Source organism: Ceratotherium simum, chromosome 34 (genome assembly GCF_057802395.1).
Source record: "Ceratotherium simum simum isolate JZ-2026a chromosome 34, ASM5780239v1, whole genome shotgun sequence".
In the NCBI taxonomy this organism is placed as follows: domain Eukaryota; kingdom Metazoa; phylum Chordata; class Mammalia; order Perissodactyla; family Rhinocerotidae; genus Ceratotherium; species Ceratotherium simum.
In genome coordinates, this window is record NC_141933.1 from 12,557,468 (window position 1) to 12,576,248 (window position 18,781).

The 18,781-nt window shown below is 56.6% G+C and overlaps 2 protein-coding genes across 2 annotated transcripts; one reads left to right on the forward strand and one right to left on the reverse strand.

Annotated features, from left to right (window-relative positions):
* Positions 1-5,335: 5,335 nt before the first annotated feature.
* Positions 5,336-9,346, forward strand: PTGDR2 (prostaglandin D2 receptor 2). The gene is made up of 2 exons (XM_004437435.3): positions 5,336-5,417; positions 7,655-9,346. The coding sequence occupies exon 2, from the start codon at positions 7,663-7,665 to the stop codon at positions 8,857-8,859; it is 1,197 nt and encodes a 398-aa protein (XP_004437492.1). The 5' UTR covers positions 5,336-5,417; positions 7,655-7,662; the 3' UTR covers positions 8,860-9,346.
* Positions 9,347-10,828: 1,482 nt separating this feature from the next.
* On the reverse strand, positions 10,829-16,880 carry CCDC86 (coiled-coil domain containing 86). The gene is made up of 4 exons (XM_004437434.3): positions 16,154-16,880; positions 13,399-13,528; positions 11,451-11,525; positions 10,829-11,276 (listed from the first exon to the last, which is right to left on the reverse strand). The coding sequence occupies exons 1-4, from the start codon at positions 16,813-16,815 to the stop codon at positions 11,157-11,159; spliced, it is 987 nt and encodes a 328-aa protein (XP_004437491.1). The 5' UTR covers positions 16,816-16,880; the 3' UTR covers positions 10,829-11,156.
* Between the last annotated feature and the right edge of the window lie 1,901 nt (positions 16,881-18,781).

The window sequence follows — 18,781 nt, forward strand, 5'->3', positions numbered from 1 at the left end:
GCTTAACCTAACCGGGGAGCTGTGAGATTTCAGTGCTCAGAAAGTGTGAGTTCTCCACCCTGTCTCTTCTGCTAATAGAAGCGAGGGACAGAGGGAGGGCGCCGGGGTTTGAGGAAGGGGCCTTTTCAGGCTGGAGAGACAAGGGTGGTTGTGAGGATTAAATTAGCTAAGACATGTGAAGTGCTTAGCCTGGTGTCTGGCACATAGCAAGTACCCCATAAATTTTGGCAATTACTATTTGTAGTGGGCTGAGTGGTGGCCTCTCAAAAGATATGTCCACGTCATAACTCCCGGAAACTGTGATGTAATCTTATTTGGAAAAAGGGGCTTTGCAGATGTCATTGAGTTAATGAGCTCAGAATGAGATCATCCTGGATTATCTGGGTGGGTCCTAATTTCAAAGACAAGTGTCCTTGTGCGAGACACACAGGGAGAGGAGGAGAAGGCCATGTGAAGGGGGAGGCAGAGACTGGAGTGACACAGCCCTAAGCCAAGGAATGCCTGGAGTGGCCTGAAGCCAGAAGAGGCAAGAGGGCGTCCGCCCCTAGAGACTTTAGAGGGCATGCTGCCCTGCTAAGACCTAGATTTCAGACTGCTGGCCCCCAGAATTATGAGAGAATGCATTTCTGCTGTTCTAAGCCATTAAGTTTGTGGTACTCTGTTATGGCTGCCCTAGGACACTAATATGCTCTTTTTGTTTTTGCAAGGATTAACTGGCATATGCGTGGGCCCGAGCGAGTTATTAGTTAATAACAGTAGAAAGTTATCAGTCTCCAAGGTTGTGCCCTCTGCAGGCGAAAACAGAGCCAGAGAGAACGGCACCAGGCCATGGGTAACAACGGATCCAGAACGGGTCACCGTGAGGAACTGGGGGATCTTGGTGGATCCAGTCTCCGATACTGGAGATTTATTCTGTTTAGCAAACATTCATTGGGACCCCTCCCACAAGTCAGGCCCTCTGCTTGGCTTTGGTGATGAGGAGATGAAATAGAAACAGTTTCTGTCCTCAAGTTGCTCATCAGGAAGGTGGGGAGCAGTTGTGAGAAAAAGTTACCATTGAGGGGAAAGGTGGCCATATATAAAGTGAGGCAGAGATGTGGGAGGGAGGGTCTGTCTGAGAGGATCAGCCAATGTTTCCCAGATGAGGCAACCTCTGGCCAGGGTTTTGAAGGATGAATAGGAGTTCACCAAGAAGTCAAGAGAAGAAATAGTATTCTAGAGCAGGAAGCAAACAGCACGCACAAGGGCACAGCAATCGTACTTGTGTATGGGGTGGGGGAGGCGGTAATAAATGGTGACTGATCATAGGATGTGATTAGGGAGTGGCAGAAATGAAGGTGGAGGCACGGGCGCGGCTGGATCACTGAGAGGCGTCTTGGCCGTGTGAGGAGTTAGGCCTCCTTCTGTGGGTGACAGTGGCACTAGGGAGCTCAACACGGGCCTCCAACAAGGTTCTGTCACACTGTTCCTCCCCTGCGTGTGGGCAACTCCAGGGCCTCCCCAGTAAGGATTCCAGGGCAGTTCTCACCACTTCCTGCCATGCTTCTCGCTTCCTGTTTGACTTCTTTAAAGAGGCCAGAAAGGAACATGAAAACCCGCTTCCTAAGGCAGGGCCAGAGGGAGACAGCTGGGGAGAAATCCATGGCTGGGGGCCGCGTTGGCCCGTTCCCTTGACTGTTCGTTAAACACACCTGATGGCACGAGCCCAGAGACCCTGATGACGTCAGACAGGGGTCCTGCAGGATGAGTAGGGGAGGGGAAAAGGCATTCCAGGCAGCAGCAACAGCATGTGCAAAGGCACTGACGTGTGTAGGGGAAATGGGGTAGGGGTGCAGGGACAGGTGGATCCGAGAGGCTTTCAATGCCCCTTTGGCAGTCTGGACAGCTCCCACGGGCAGCAGAGAACCAGCAGAGGTCTGCCAGGCTTGGATTTGTCTCCTTCTATGTGGGGTGGGTGAGGTTGATACAGAGATGGACCCAACTTTGGCTCTTTCTGGCTGTGACATCAAGTTCCCAGCCATGGAGAAAGTTGTGCTTCAGGGACTAGGGCCTGCGTCCTGGGGGAAGTGCATCTTTCTCGATCCTGGGGGTCACAGGGCAGGGCGGGGCTGGGACTGAAGACTCACTCTTCCCTCTACCCCTGCAGCCTCTCATCCCAGTGCTCAGAGAAGCCAGGCTGAGGCGCCTCTGTGGGTACCCATCCCCGCCCCCCTTCAGGTCAGGACGCCAGCTTCCCTGGGCCCTCTCTCTCTTTCCTTAATCTGGAACCCCTCCTGGCAGGCTCTGGCTGCACTGGCAGCTGGAACAAAGCCTATCTCCCTTTCCTCTGCTCCCCCACATTCTGTCTGGCAAGGCCCAGCCCCACTGAGGTCCTCACATCAGCATCGTCACAGACAACAACAACGAGAAATAATAATAACAGCGGCTGGCTCCTGCGTCCTCACTCTGTACCAGGTTCCAAGCTGAGCCCTTTGCTTATTATCTCCTCTGACTCTCAGAGCAGGGAGGGGAGACACTCGCCGAGGCCCCTCAGCTAAAAGCCTCTGCACTCTCCCAGGACCCAGCTGCTGCTCCCTGCTCCCAGCACACCAGACCCAAGGACCCAGAATTCTCCATCCCAGTGGAACCAGCACATCGGCATCCTCTGGGGAACTTAGAGATGCAAATGCCCAGGCTGTGCCCCTGAACTGCCAGATCGGACTTGGGGATGGGGCCCAGCAATCAGCGTTTTTTAACAAGCCCTCCAGGAGGTTCTGATGCGCCCTCAAGTTGGGAATTGCTGGTCTATACCATTTTGGCCTTGGTCACCCATCTCTGGACTCTGAGCTCCGGGAGGGCCCATCTGACAGTCTTGGTGTTCTCCTGGCCACAGCACCTGTCCGCCACTGCAGAGGCCTCCACAACGTTCTCTGATTGGATTTTCTCCTTCTTCGACTCAGCCTGAGCTGGTATCTCCTGGTCAAGGGAGGCTTCTGTCCCCTGCTTCCAGCCAGTGAGCCCCTGCCCTGGGCCCCCACTGCTCCCATCTGTCTACTCAAGAGACTCTTCTTCTTGGAGAGCCTGGTGCTGGCTCTCGGTTCCTGAAACCGGGGGGCTGAGGCACATGCTCCCCGCGCAGACTCCTTCCTGCCCCCGGCATCCTCCACGTGGAGACTGTGGGGCTCACTCTCGGAGTACGTGCAGGGAGACTGTTTCCACCGTGGGAGTGCAGCCGGGGTGATAGTGGGGGGGGCCTCAAGAACACCCCTGCCTCCTTCTTTAGAAAAATGCCTTCCGGCCCTACTCATCTGGAGTCCTTTTACTGTTTGTTTTAGTAACAGTTCATAAGTTCTTCTCGGGGGAGGCTTGGGAGATGAGCCGCCACAGTGGTTACAGGACAGGAAACAAGGGTGGGGGAAGGGTCAGAGGAGTGAGGGTTTCAGGTGAGAAGCACCTTAGCAGGGCTGCCCTGAGAGGCTGTGCAGGATGTTCACTGCACAAGGGTACTGGGCAGAGAGGGCAAGGGAGGGCTGTGCCTCGTCCCAAGCCTGATGCCCTGATGCTAAGACGGGTCTATAGGAGAGCAGGGGAGATTCTTGCTTGGCCCAAAGAGCAGTGTATGCACCAACTCCTGCACTTTGAGGCAGGGACTGTGCAGACGGAGTAACTTTAAAAATTCATATTTTACTGCTGTGGAGTTACTGCCCAGGGTCATATAGCTAGGGAGTGGCAGTGCCAGATCCCAAGGCTGGCAGTCTGCCCCAGAGTCCCTGGGCTTATCCAACCAGGGTATACGGCCTGCATGGCCTTAGAGGATGCCCATGGGTCAGCAGGTCGAGTGTGTGTGTTGCGGGGGATGAAGGAAATTTCCCTGAAGTGGAATGGTAACAGCCCCCTATTTTCTAGGGAGGGCTGCAGGCGATGGTCCTTGGAAGACCAAACCCCCCTGACCCAGAGGAGAGGAGGCATTTCCTAGTGCTAATGGTTTGCATAGTCAAGGTTCTTACTGAAATGCATGCCACCTTGGGCCACAGGGAGAAATATCATCTCCCACCCCACCACGGTCATGACATTTTGTTCATTTTCCACTCAGGATTGCAGTCTCTCTGCAAGTGTATCAAGCCGGATACACTTTAGGCACTGTCTTAAGCCTGTGCCTAAACAGAAGATTCCTGTAGAGTCAGTCCCATGGGGGGTGCCCTGGCCCTCATATGGGGTACTGAGTTCTTTGATGTTTTCTTAAGTATCTGCTCAGTGCTGGGACATTGAGATTGAAGGACGGTCCCTGACGCCGAGAAGCTGGGTCAGTAAAGGAGAGTCAGCACTCGGGGAACGATCAAATGCAGACTTACACAGTTCAATCATCTCATCCCAGGGCTCGGAGCTCACTTTAAATAAAAGCTGTGTGCCCTAGCGCTACAGCCAAAACCCATTTCTCCCCCAGAGGGGAAAGACGCTGATTTTTTGTGTGTGTGTGTGTGTGAGGAAGACCAGCCCTGAGCTAACATCTGATGCTAATCCTCCTCTTTTTTTTTGCTGAGGAAGACTGGCCCTGGGCTTACATCCGTGCCCATCTTCCTCTACTTTATATGGGATGCCACCACAGCATGGCTTAACAAGCGGTGCATTGGTGTGTGCCCAGGATCTGAACCGGCGAACCCCGGACTGCCGCAGCGGAACGCACGCACTTAACTGCCTGCGCCACTTGGCTGGCCCTGACGCTGATTTTTATAAGAACCTACTGTGTGCTGGGCACTTTGTCAATGGGAGCACTTCATTGCCACAGCCTGCGAGGCAGACCCTGTTGTTCTGTTCACAGATGGCCAAACCAGGGCCCAGCAAGGGGAGCGGCTGCAGGGGCCGCTTGGGCAGTCAGGCCCCCCAGCTCTTCCCACTGCCCACCCTGCCTTCCTGGTCGTGGAGCCCTCGGGGCCCTCATGGACAGGCCCCCACAAGACCCAGGTACCTCAAAGCGGTTTCTTTGCTGAGAATTGTGGGGTCCGAAGAGGGCAGCCCAGGACAGTGGACAGATGGACAAGACGTCTTCTTCCTCCTGCACTTCTGCTACACCCCGTCACTCTCAAAAGCACTCCCATACACATTCCTATTTCCTCACCTGCATTTGTTCTGACCTCCGGCTTCTGCGATGTCTCCTTTGTAAAGAGAGAGGGGTGACGCAGAGGCTGTCAGCAGTTATGTCCCCTGCCCATTGATGGAGATTACTGTTACTTGAACACCAGTGTGACAGCTCACAGTCTACTGTTCCCGCCTCCCCCCACCCCACCCCACCTCTGAACACACACACTCTGGGGCTGACAGCTATTTCCTCTCTCAGCCTCACTCCCTGCCTCCACCCGCCCGCCCAGTGCCTCTTGTCTGGCTGCTGCCGGGAGCTGACCACCTTCAGGGCTGGAATCCTGTGCTCCCTCTGTGCCCAGGTAAGGGGGTGTTGGCCCAGGGGCTGGATAGCCTTAGTGCTCTCTCTGGACCCAGGAGAGAAGGGACAGTTTTACCAGGGGAGAGGGCTGTTCACGGCTAGGATGGCAGAGGGTAGGGTTTACCAAAGACTGGAGTGGACTCGCTGCTCAGAGAAGAGCAGGACTACACTTTCTTAGGCGTTGACTGGATGCCAGGCACGGCGTTAAATCATTCGAGCTCTTTCCAGACTCACATGCAGTCTGGGTGGGAGGATTACATGAGCAGTCTTAGGGTAACCGGCCCCAGTCCACCCAGCCAGGAAGTCGAGGAGCTGGGATTCAAACCCAGGTCTCTGACTCTAGAAGTTTGCGTTCTCTGCCTGTAGCCCCCTGCGGAAATGGGACCCTAGCGGCTGGGCTCTCTGAGAATCCTGGGAGGCTGGGGGCCGACTCCACGCAGCCAGAAGGTCCAATCTGGATGGGTCCTAGGCTGCAGCAGGACTGTGCTCTTCGAGCATCCCCATGGGACTCAGACAAGCAACTGCTGGACTGAGGGAATGTCGCAGGGCAGAGAGGGGATGGCACTTGTCTGTCTGCTGGGAGTGGAGTCCCAGCTCCACCACTGTAGCTGGGGAATGTTGGGCAAGTACTGTGCTTCTCTGAACCTCAGCTTCCTCTTCTGAAAAATGGGGTCTCATAGGGTCACTGTGAGAGGAATTGCTCTGCAAACTCTAAAGTTTAGGAAGGATGAGCATTCTCAGGGAGCACAGGTCCAACTGCTCCCCACCCACCTACTCACAGATCCCCAGCTCCAAGGGGCTCGTCTGCCAGGGAAATTCTAGTTTGATGTCCCGGGACCTTACCCCACAAAGGACCATGGTCCCTGGAGAAGGGTGTGGATTTTTCTCATCCTGGCTAACAGTGTTTGCCCTGGAAAGAGAAATACTGAAGACTGTCTTCCCCTTAACCCTTTCCTTCTCTTCTTCCGTCATCGTCTCTTGCTCAGAGCAGGGAGAGAGGAAAGAGAACAGGCTGAGCGCTAGACTGTTGCTCCTCCGCAGGTCTGTGTTGTTTGGCTGGCTTTGCGTATGTGATTTAAACGCTCGAGTCTCAGTTTCCTCACCTGTAAAATGGGATGGAGAGAAGTACTAGCACTTTCTCCTAGAGCCGTGAGGAAGACAGCACCTATGGAGAGGACCTACCACAGTACCTGGCGTGTCAGAGGAGGGGGAGCTCTGTCCCCACCTCTGCTACCCGTCCCCTATCTCCTGCCATCAGCCTTCCACCCCACCCCCATCAGCCCTCGGGGATCTCCACCAGCTTCAGGTCTCGGGTTCTTGATGAGGCTGTGGGCGTGCACATCTGGGGTGTCTGCACACCTGCCAGGGCTGGCTGCTCCAGCACTTGCCTGAGTAGTTGCTCAATAAATACCTGTTGAGTGAGTGCGCGAGTGCATGAATAAACGAATGAACAGGCTGGGTTTCCTGGGGCCGGCAGAGGAGCTGTGGCTGCCCCTGCGCAGAGGAGAGGTCTTTGGCCCCAATCTGGCAGTTCCTCCTGCCCCGCTCTCTCCCTGCTCTTATCTTATTTCCTCCCCAACTATCAGGGGAGGGGCTGGCTCCACTCTCCGCAATCAACACACCCAACCAGCCACCACCTTGGGAGCAAAGGGCCAAGTGGAGAATCTGCAGAGCCAAGGTCTGGGAGTGCTGGGGGTGGGGAAGGGCGGCAATCCTTAAAGGCACAGACTCCTCCTTTCATTCTCATCCCCCAGGCCAACTGAACCCTCCTGCCCTTTAGGTGGGGCCTCGTGCATGCCCCAGCACTCGGAGGAGGACTGGGGACAGCAGTCCTGCATGCCTGACCGTGTTCCTATTTCTCTGTGTGATCTTACGGCGTCTGCTTAACTATAATCACAATGACATTGATGTGCTCACTGTGCACCAGGCTCTGTTCTAAATGCTTCTATATAACTCATCTGACTCTCCCAACAACCCTATGAGCTAGGTCCTGTTAGCACTGACATCCATGTTAACAGAGGAGGAAACAGGCTCGGGAAGGTTAGATGGCTTGCCCAAGGTTGCACAGTGAGCAGGTGGAGCTGGGATGTTATTCCCCCACCTCACTGTCTTTGCTCAATTTCCCTGATCCCCAGGGGCCTCCTCTGTAACATTCGTGGGTCAGATTCGCATCTTCTGGAGAGGGTCCCCTGTTGCCCCTGCACTGCCCACCTCAGGGCCTCCTTCTCTCCACCACAGAGCTCGCCATGTCGGCCAATGTCTCCATGAAGCCTCTCTGCCCCATCCTGGAGCAGATGAGCCGCCTCCAAAGCCACAGCAACTCCAGCATCCGCTATATCGACTACGCATCTGTGGTGCTGCACGGGCTGGCCTCGCTGCTGGGCCTCCTGGAGAATGGACTCATCCTCTTCCTGGTGGGCTGCCGCATGCGACAGACTGTGGTCACCACCTGGGTGCTGCACCTGGCGCTCTCCGACCTGCTGGCCTCCGCCTCCCTGCCCTTCTTCACCTATTTCCTGGCCGTGGGCCACTCCTGGGAGCTGGGCACCATCTTCTGCAAACTGCACTCCTCCATCTTCTTCCTCAACATGTTCGCCAGCGGCTTCCTGCTCAGCGCCATCAGCCTGGACCGCTGCCTGCAGGTGGTGCGGCCCGTGTGGGCGCAGAACCACCGCACTGTGGCCGCGGCCCACAAGGTCTGCCTGGTGCTCTGGGCCCTGGCCGTGCTCAACACCGTGCCCTACTTCGTGTTCCGGGACACCATCCCGCGCCTGGACGGGCGCATCATGTGCTACTACAACGTGCTGATCCTAAACCCCGGGCCTGACCGCGACGCCACGTGCAACTCGCGCCAGGCGGCCCTGGCCGTCAGCAAGTTCCTGCTGGCCTTCCTGGTGCCTCTGGCCATCATCGCCTCGAGCCACGCGGCCGTGAGCATGCAGCTGCGCCACCGCGGCCGCCGGCGGCCCGGCCGCTTCGTGCGCCTGGTGGCGGCCGTGGTGGCGGCCTTCGCGCTCTGCTGGGGGCCCTACCACGTCTTCAGCCTGCTGGAGGCGCGGGCGCACGGCGACAAGGCGCTGCGGCCGCTCGTGTGGCGCGGGCTGCCCTTCGTCAGCAGCCTGGCCTTCTTCAACAGCGTGGTCAACCCGCTGCTCTACGTGCTCACCTGCCCCGACGTGCTGCGCAAGCTGCGGCGCTCGCTGCGCAGCGTGCTGGAGAGCGTGCTGGTGGACGAGAGCGAGCTCGGCGGCGCGGGCAGCAGCCGCCGCCGCCGCACGTCCTCCACCGCCAACTCCGCCTCCTCCGTGCCGCTCGCCGGCCGCGGCTTGTCTCCGGCCCGGTCCGCGCGCCTGCTTGGCTGGCTGCGGGGAGGCCGCGCTACGTCCCCGCAGAGGGGCCAGGCCCGCTCCCAGGACAAGAAGGGCCCCCTGAACCGGGCCTGAGCGGCACCTGCAGTTAGAAGCGCGGGCCCGGAATCGCCATGCTCCCCGGAAGGCCAAGGCTGGGCAGCCGCCAAACGCCAACGCGTCCCGAGGGGGCCATCATTAAAATGTAGATATCTTGGCTCCAGCCTCGGAGATCGTGGTCCAAGGTCAGGACCCGGGAATCTGCATTTTAAAGCGGCCCTGCATGATTCCGGGAATGAATTCTTTTCAGAATCAAAGTGAGTTAAAGCAGTGCTTCTCAAACTTTTTATTGTGTGTGAGTCACCTAGGAATCCTGTTAAAGTGCAGGCTGATTCAGCAGGCTGGGGCAGGGGTGCTGAGCCTGCGTTTCTAACAAGCTCCCAGGAGGCGATGTCAGTGCTGCTGGTCTGTGGACCACACTTGGAGTAATACAGGGTTAAAATCATAAGATTCTCAAACCAGGGTAGTGGACTCCCCAAGGTACACAGGATGCGTCTCTCTGGAGCTCAATTGTGCCAGATGATTGGGGGGGGGTGCTATATTTTTACATTGAACCAGTGATGTGTTTTTGGAGTCAAGTGAGACGAAAGGTTTGGGAAGCACCACCCAGTCTAATCTCTTTGCTTTAGCTACTCAGCCAATATTTATAGAGCAGACTGCTTTATCCCACAACCTTGAGGGGCAGGTTCTGTTAGCCCCAGTTTTTACTGATGAACAAACTGAGGTGCAGGGAAAATAAGTAACTTGCCCAAAGTTTCACGGCTAGTGACCAGCAGGGTCTGCATGCTACCTTCCAAGCATTACGTGCTCAACTATTTAGTAAGTGAAAGAACACCCCAACATACCTAAGGTACTTAAGATAGTAGCTGCCTCGGAGCCCCCATCTCTACCCTTCTGAGTTGGCATTGCCCAAAGTGTTTACAATGTGGAAAAAGCAAGGGGTGCCATGGTCAGATGTTTGGGAAACCTGGGCTACTCAAACTGCAGTGAGCATCTTCACTGAAGGTCTTCTCGTTCATTAGTATGTGAATGCGCACGGCAGCCTCCAAGACCACAGCACGTGACATTTCCTAGCTAATCTGCCACCTGTGCAGGCCTGGACTTCAGGGGGATGCCCTCTGGCCAACGCTGGTAATCCCAAGATCTGTGCAGCGCCCACCTCCTGACCACACAGGGGCTGGGCAGCTATCACTCCCAATTTGTAGATGTGGGGGTAACTTGTATCTGTCACAGCACTTCCACTGTACCTTGTCTGTTTCCTCTCAAAGACTGCTGTCTTGAGCTCTGCATCCCAGGCCTGGTGCAGAGTTGGTGCCAGTAAACATGTGGTGGATGAAACGATAGTGGGAGAGCCGGTGGAGAAACTCGTTTGGGATCTTGTTCCAGTGCTCCTGTGCCACCCCAGGCCGGGCTGGCTAGCTTACTGTTTACTCCCAGTGCCAGGCAGGGCCTGGCCCACGGCAAGTGCTCAGCAAACTGAACAGCAGACATACAGCTGGCTGAACAGATGTCCCTCCGTAACACCTCGCCCACATTCCCTCCCACTCCTCTGCTTGACTCAGGGCACTTTTCTGACATACAATATATTTTACTACTTCACTGTATTTTCTCCATCAGAATGAAAGCTCCTTGAGGGCAGGGACTTCTGTCTGATTCCCTGGTAGCTAGATTTGTGCCTGTACAGAGCAGGCATTCAATAAATATTTTTGTTGCAGACTGGCTGGCACAAGTCAATCAGATCTTTGGGGTTTCTGCAGAGTGTGGTACAGGAAAGAGGGAGCTGGAAAGAAACTGCTCCCTGCAACCTCCTCATGTTACTCTTTCCCTGTTGAAAAGTTGGGCAAGGCTGGATTCAGTTTGCTGGGTGATGGGGTCAGTAGGGTGCGGAGGTACCCAAAGCAGCCTTTGGGAAGGTGTACAGGGAGCTGGACTCCTGACTGCTGGCTCCTGGCCTGGGCTGGACCAGGACCTTGAGATAGAACATACACATTTTGGCAAGTCACCCTTCAGTCACCAGCTCCCTGAGGAACCAGAAGAATTTACTCTTCTTGGTTTGAAGGCACTTGGAGGAGGAGGGGCAAAGGGGGCGGGTGGGGGCACGGCTGAACCTCTTCCCTCCCCCAGTCTCCGCCAGGTCCCAGGCTCCCTCTGGGCCCGTCCCACAAAGCCCTGCCCAAGAGCCTCAAAAGCTCAGAGCCCATCTCAAGTAGGGTCCCCGTTTTGGGACCACAGAGCTGGAGTGCCGGGTCCAGCAGAGGTGTGTGACCAGTGGCCCGAGAGGTGCCGTGTCTGACGTGGTGGTTGGCCACAGCAGGCCTCGGGCTGTCCGGGGCTCAGACCTTGGCTGCTGGCCGCTGGGGTGGCTGCTTCTGGAGCAAGGCCAGGGTGTCCCGCTTCTCGACGGAGCGCAGCTGCTTCTTCTTCGCCCGCTTGAGCTTGGCGGGGTTTCGGATCTGGGAGTGGTGGGAGGGGAAGCATGAGTGTGGCTGGAGTTTCCGCCTGGCGCCCCGGGGAAAGGGAGGGGCCTGGGATCGCAGCATGAGAGTTGGGGCCGTGAGGCAGGGGTGCCGAGGCATCTTGGACGCAACACCCACCCTGGGCGGATCCCCACGCAAAGCAACACTCACCACTTGGACCACCTCTGCCTTCCGCTCATTCTCCAGGCGGCGTTTCAGGTTCTCAGCCCGGCGCTGTTTCTTCTCCTGGAACACACAGGGGAAGAGGATTTGAGTCTGGGAGCCGAGGTGGCCCTGGTCTCTTGGGCCCCGGAGGCGAGAGCTGGCAGAATTCCCAGGGAGGAGGGGAAAAGGCCCTCTTATCAGGCTCCAGGTTGTTCCCGGTGGTGTGTGGATGGAGGGCCAGCAAGGAGCAATCTCTGCGCCCATGGGACAGAGGCCCACCGTGGTGGGGAGTTCCTGACTCCACCTGAGAAGGTGGGCACCTGGTCAGGCAGCTGAGGACAGGGGCTTAGACAGGAGGACTGGGGGGCGGGTAAGACATGGTGGCTCCCCACCTGGAAACTCAGACACATGCAGACAGCAGCCCCTCACACTACCCCCTCACCAACTGCCAGGGGAGAAGGGGTGGGCTGGTTTCCTCATTCCCACCCTCTCAACAGCCCTCTTGGAGTCTCCCTCTCTCCCCCTGAGCCCATGTGCCCCTAGAATGTGAGGCCAGGGGTGAGTGCAGGCTCCTGAGGTTCGCCCAGCACGGGGCTGGGAAGTGGGGAGGCTGCAGAGAAGCGCCTCCAAGCTATCCGGTCCCGGTTTGAATCCTGACTCCGCTACTTCCTAAACGGGTGACTTTGGCCAAGCTGTTTAACCTCTCTGTGCCCCAGCCTCCATCTTTAAAGTGAAGATGATCTCGTAAGGTTGTTTTGAGGAACAAGTGAATGAATACAAGTACAGGGCTTGGAACAGCACCTGACCCACTGGGACCACTTAGAGGTTGAGTCTAGATGGAGTGTCTCTTGGGACTGGAAGCCCAGTGCTGTCTGGCTATGCTGACTGCCGTGCTTGGTGGGGCCAGGGCAGGGGTGCAGCTCTGAGGCTGCTGCGTGGTCAGGGGCTTCTCTTGGCTTTAGCAACTCAGGGTAGCAGGGGTGGCCTGGGCCCCTGGGGAGAAAGGAGAAGCGAGACTTAAGCTCCCGTAGTCAGGGGAAGAGCTGGGCTGGGGGCTGGGCAGGGGCAGCTCTGAGGGGGACGGTGACAAGAAGGCTCTCTCTTGCCCAAGAGGGACCCAGGGCCACAAAGGAAGCGAGATAAGGCCTCAGCGCACGGCAGTGGCCACACCATCTGCAGGGCCTCGGCCATAGCTGAGCTGGGGCGACTCAAAGCTGGGGACAGATGACCAAATGACTAGCCCACTGTCCTCCAGTGTCCAGGCTGGGACCACGGCTGGGGGCAAGGTGTGTGACTCCCCCTGTGCCCCTGGGATCACTAGGTGAGTGACCTCCCACTGATAACCCTGGTCCCGGTGTGGTGCTTGCTGACCAATGCCTCCGCCTTGCTTTCTCTGTGTGCTGCCTGAGGGGGCTCCCTGGACACTGAAGAGGTTGGGCGTGAACCTCTAATGGGGCATTTCTGGCCCTGGGCTGAGCGTCCCGGAGAGAAGTGGAGGAAAGCGCGGGCTGTCCATTTCGCTGACGGTGGTAGCCCCTTCTTGGAGAAGGATGGCGATAACACTGGGATGTGGCTTTCCAATCTGTTAGCCTTCCCATCTGTGCAGGTCCCAGGGATGGGACCTTTAAGCCCATCTCACTGAGAGCTCCTGTCACCAGTGAGGGGCGCTGGGGGCTTCTTCCTGGGCCTCCTCCCCGTCCTTGAGCCTCTCACAGAGCCGCAGGCTCAACTGGATGTTCCACTGGGCTTCCCCGCCACTGCAGTCCCAGACTGCACTTCTGCTTCTGCCCAGGCTCCCTGCCTCCCTGGGGCCCTCAGGCTTGAGGATGGCTCTTGGCCAAGTCAGCCTCCCCCGGGGCACGTGTGTGAGCCTCCCACCTCCCAGGCCTGCTACAGCAGACACCCGTTCTGCCCGCCTGAGCTCCCGCCTGAGTGTGGCTGGCCGGCTCCTCACCTGCCGACGCCTCTCCTTCTCCTCCTCCAGGTGCCGGGCAAAGTCCTTGGCCAGCTTCCTCTCCTGCCGTTCCTTCATCTTCCGCTGCCAGGATGTGCGCAGGGGCTTGTCCTGAACCATCTGGGAGAATCTGGACGGGGAAAGCGGGTGCTCGCAGAGTCCGTGGGACGTACCCACGCCCCCTCTCCTCTCAGCTCTGGGCCTTCTCCCCGAAACCCAGTCAGAATCACCTCCCCACCTGCCTGCTTGCTGGGCAGTCGATCCTCCAGGTCTGCAGAAACTCAGGGCAGAAAGGGCTCCGACCACGACGGCTGCCATTTCTTAAGCCCTGGTTACGTGCCTCTGAGGTTGGGACTCTTGTCCTCTCCATTACACAGAGGAGCAAACCAAGGCTTAGAGGGGTTAAGTCATTGCCCAAGGTCACCTTGTGAGCAGGAGTCAGGACTCGAATCTCTGTCTGTGACCACAGAGTCCAGGCACACGGCCTCTGCTGTAAAGTTCTGCTGCTTCTGCCAAGTGCAGTTGCCCTGGGCATGAACACCTCTGGAGATGGGGCACCCTGCCTACGGAGGTGGCCCGTTCCATTTCAGAACAGTGTGAATGGTCACAGCTCTCTGTGATGAATCAGGGGAGGGTGTGAAAATAGAGTAGGCATTCGGGGATATCAGGGAAGCCTTGACTTTCTTAAGAGTGACAGTGACACTATAGTCATAGGGGAAGCGAGACTATCTGTGTAAGAATGCATCCCACAAGGATTTATGGGTGGAATGACATATTTAGGATGTGCTGTAAAATATTCCAGGAAAAAAAAAAAAAGAAGAAAAAAGTGTCGAGGAGCAAGATGACGCTACACGAGTAAAATGTTGAGAACTGGTAAAGCTGGTGATGAGGACATGGGGGGTTCATGAAACCATGCTCTCCCCTTTTCTGTAAGGTCTTTCTCCTGGAACGATTTGAAGCCTGTTCAGGTGTCCCACGGGCCTTTTCTCCTTAGCAGATCCTCTCATAGTGGCCTCTCCACCTCCCCCACCGATTTCTTGACTTCTGAGAGCTCCTGTTCATCCATGTCCATTATATTGTGCCCCAAACTGCCAGAGTAGGTCAGCCAGTCCCACCCCAGCCTCTGAAGGCTGTTGCGCGCAGGGCACAGCCCCCTCCTGTCTATGGAGGAGAGTCTTCTGGGCCGTTTTCCCCGCTTCTTGCTCCACAGGAGTCTAGCACACACAGCCCGGACCCTGACCCCAGACCCGTCCATGTTCAGCCTGACTCTGCCCGCCCCCTTCTCTGACTCTGCCTGCCTCTGACCCCAGCACACCACCCCCTGCTCCTTCTCCCCCTCTCCAAGAGCTCGCTGCTGAAACCTGGTCTTCTGAGCACAGAAGAATGGGGCTGCAGCATGGATTTTCCCTACCCCAAACTGGGGTATGACAACCCAGAAGGGACAAGGCAGTGGGGGCCTGGGCACACACCGCACTACAGGTCACATCCTGCATCTTTCTAGAGCAGTGCTGCTGAGCAGAACTTTCTGTAATGGGGGAAATGCTCTATATCTACGCCGTCCAATAAGGTAGCCACTCCTCACACTGGCTGTTGAGCACTTGAAATGTGGCTGGCGTGACCGAGGAAAAGAATTTTGAACTTTATTTAATTTTAATCAGTTTAAATTGAAATAGCCACATGTGGCTGACAGCTAAGATATTGGGGCAGTTCCATGGCATCAGTCTTACCTGGAGACCCAGCTGCTCTGGGTCTCAGCACCTTCCCGTGTTAAATGGAGACGAGAATCATGCCCATTCCAAAGGGTGGTGGGAAGATTAATCTAGACAAGACTCAAGAAGCACTTAGGACAGAGCTCTGCACACGGTAGGTGCTCAATAAAGGCCACTCTTCAGAGAAGGCAGACAGCACACCCATGCAGCACTGTGCAGAAGGTGGCATTTGGCATGAGCATGGAAGGTGGGGCTGCAGCTTCCCAGCCGGGACTGCCTCCCTCCATATCCCCCCTTTGCTGGGCCACTTTTTGCAACACGAGCTGCCTTCGCCACCTCTGGACTCACTCACCACCCACCGAAGCTGCTTCCTCAAAGATCCCAAACATAATTCCATGGCCCTTTGGCCCTTAGCCACAAGGCCTGCCTGTAGCCCTGAAGGTGTTTTAATTCTACTGCAGGCTCTCTGCTTTCACCCCTGCCCTCCCACAGTCTGTTCACCCCCGGTTCCTCTGCAGAGCCTCAGTTTCCTCATATGTAAACTGAGGAAAATCCTAACACCTGCTGCCTCATAGGGCTGATGTGCGGCTTCAATGCGTGCTGGTCCCTCTGTCTGAAAGGCCCTTCCCGGGGCCAATCCTTACTAAACTCTTACTAAAGTGTCCTATATACTCAGCGCTCGGGAATACTTTTTATCACAAATGCAAATAACTGTAACAGATAACAGTGGATGAAGACCTCACTGCTTTTTATCAAGTACTGCCTGGCTTACTTGCTTCTGCCTCCCTCTCTAGAGAGAGGGCAGGCCAGGGGAAATGTCTGTTGAATGAATACACAAAGGAGATGCTACAGGAGAGGTCCACAGGGAACCTGAGGAGGAAAAGCATCACAGAAATAACCTTTGAGGGCCTGGTCTCACCTTCCCTGGGTCCCAGGCATTTTACCACCTTCTGATTATAGTGACCTGTTTGTGTCCAACTCCCTCTCCAACCCAGGGGCTGTCTCCAGGTCGCACCCCAGCCCTGCCCAGCTGTTCCCCACTTCACCTCTTCTTGGAGCGGTCCTTCCACACCCGCCCCGACTTGGGCTTTCCCTTCGGGATCAGGGGAACCTCATTCTCCTCCTTCAACTTCTTGGACGCTGGGGCCCGGGCTGGAGAACCTTTTCGCTTCTTTGGCCCGAGGCCGTCTCTCCCCGGCTCCCCGGCCGCAGGTGGCTTGCTCGGCTCGCGCTGACCCCGGGGGAAGCCAGGTGACGGGGGTGTCAGCTCCTGTAGCGGCGGCGAGGGCTCCGGACCCGGCGCTGGCTGACCGGGGTAAGGCTCTGAAGATCCTGAGCCCGGCTGCAGCTGATGTCGTGGGGACCCCGGGGCCAGCTCCTCCTTCCTCTGGGCCAACTCCGAGTCCGGTTCTTCTTGGCCCTGGGAGCACTTTGGCGACTCCCCACTTGGCGTTGGCTGTAGTCGGGGGGATTCTGGACTCGAATCCGGCTGTCTTGGGGGCGACACCAGGCCTGGATCTTGCTGACGCCGGGGGGACCCCAGGCCAGGTGGCCGCACACTCCGAGGAGAGCCGGGCTCCCTCGTTTCCTCTGGGTTCGACTCGAACTCCACAAGGGCCCGTCTCGCCCGCAACACTGAAGTGGGACTCTCGGGGGACTCGGGTTTTAGGCCTTCCAGCCGCCGGCTGCGTCTCAGCGGGGTATCCATGCCCCAACCAGCAAGTTCCCAAACCCGAGCCCACGTGCACCCTCTGGGACAACCGGCGCCGGCGTATGACGTCAGGAGCCGCCACGTCTGTGCTGGGCACGAGGAACTGTTGCCTGGGAGGCCATGTTGGTGACGGGCGGAGAGGCGGGGTTGGCAGCCCGAAGGGGCTGGGCTTACTAGGCGCATGCGCAAAGCGCTTGCGCGCATTCCTTTAATTGATGAGCAAGTCTTAGCTTGAAATCCGCGCTTGGCCTTTCTGCAAACACAGGCTCTCAGGGAAAACACAGTGTGCAGGCAGAGAAAGGAAGGGGGACCCATTTCCGGGAGAGAAAAGGATTGGAAAAAGATCCAGGGAGCCCGTAGGCAAGGCTGGATGGAAACTTTGCTCCCATCTCCTGTGCAGTTGGGCTGGGATCCCGCCCTCTTTGGGACTCAGTTTTTTCATCTGTAATATGGGTGATTTGCATTACTTTAGTGTATCTAAAATGATTCTGCTGCCAGAGTGAATGTTACTTGGCGGATCCTGGAGATGGGAAATCACTTAAGTCTTGCGTTATATAAGTTTGCACATCCTTTTCTTCTCGCATTCTGTGCCTAAGTATCAAGTCTATGGCTCTCCCTTTGCAACATTTTCAGCATTGATGCCTGAAGTTGAGGTACCCGTAAGATGCACCCCTTTTGTTCTGTGGCACACCCGGGCCCTCAGCCATGCTGCATACCCTCTCAGGTCCCCCTTCTGCCCCATTTCTAGACACAGGGATTGGATTGTCTCTGAGCTTCCTTTCAGCCAAAGCAGCCGTCTTTGCCCCAGTGTGTGAACCTGCCTCCTCCCCTCCTTTGCGTGAGACCCAGGAGCAGGCTTTGAGTCACTCACAGCAGGAGACTTTCTTGGGAAGAGCATCTTGGAAGTTGCCCAACTACATCCAGCTCTTCTCCAGTGTTATTTTTGGGCATTGGCCCTCAGGGATCTAAGGTCCCTGTCTGGCTGTCTCAGTGGCTTCTTTTAGAAACCTTTGTTTCTCCAGCTGAGTGGTTGTGGGAGGGCCTGGGAAGTTGTCCACGGGTGATCAGGGGGTAGAGGAGGACGGCCAGGGCCTGGTTGCTGAGCACAACCTCCACCTGCTGAGTCACTCTGCCGACAGTGGAGCAGGAGTAAGTGTCAAATGAGGTCCTGCGTGTCTTTTTTTTTTTTTTTTTTTTTGTGAGGAAGATCAGCCCTGAGCTAACATCCGTGCTAATCCTCCTCATTTTACTGAGGAGGACCGCCTCTGAGCTAACATCTGTTGCCAATCCTCCTCCTTTTTTTTCTTCCCCCTCAAAGCCCCAGTAGATAGTTGTACGTCATAGTTGCACATCCTTCTAGTTGCTGTATGTGGGACGCGGCCTCAGCATGGCCGGAGAAGCGGTGCGTTGGTGCGCGCCCGGGATTCGAACTCGGGCCGCCAGTAGCGGAGCGCACGCACTTAACCACTAAGCCACGGGGCTGGCCCGGTCCTGCGTGTCTTGATTGCTGATCAAGGAGGGGGCAAAACCAGAGAAAGCTTCCTGGAGGGTGGAAAAGTGGATTGAGAATGCCTTAATGCCTCTCACTCCTTGGCTGGTGCCACACAGCATCCAAAATGCATCCTGATAACTTTAGCCTGTGAAATCACCTCCCTCCGGGTAAGATGATGGCACATCTTCTCCACTGGACCTCCGTGTCGTCCAAAATAATTGTGCTGAAATCATATATCAGTCCCTGCCTTCCTGGCCCCTCTCAGAGGCTCCACCCGCAGGATCAGCGCCCTCACGTTCCTGGGCCAAGGAAGGCCCTGCACTGAGGTTTCGTCTCAGTCTTCTGCCCAGCAGAGCAGCTTCCCACTGCAGAAGCAGCTCAGACTCCTCCTTGCCCAGCTTTCCAGCCCTCGGTTCCTTAAATTCCCTGACCCTGCCTGGAGACTCCAATGGCCTGCCACTTAGAACCGTG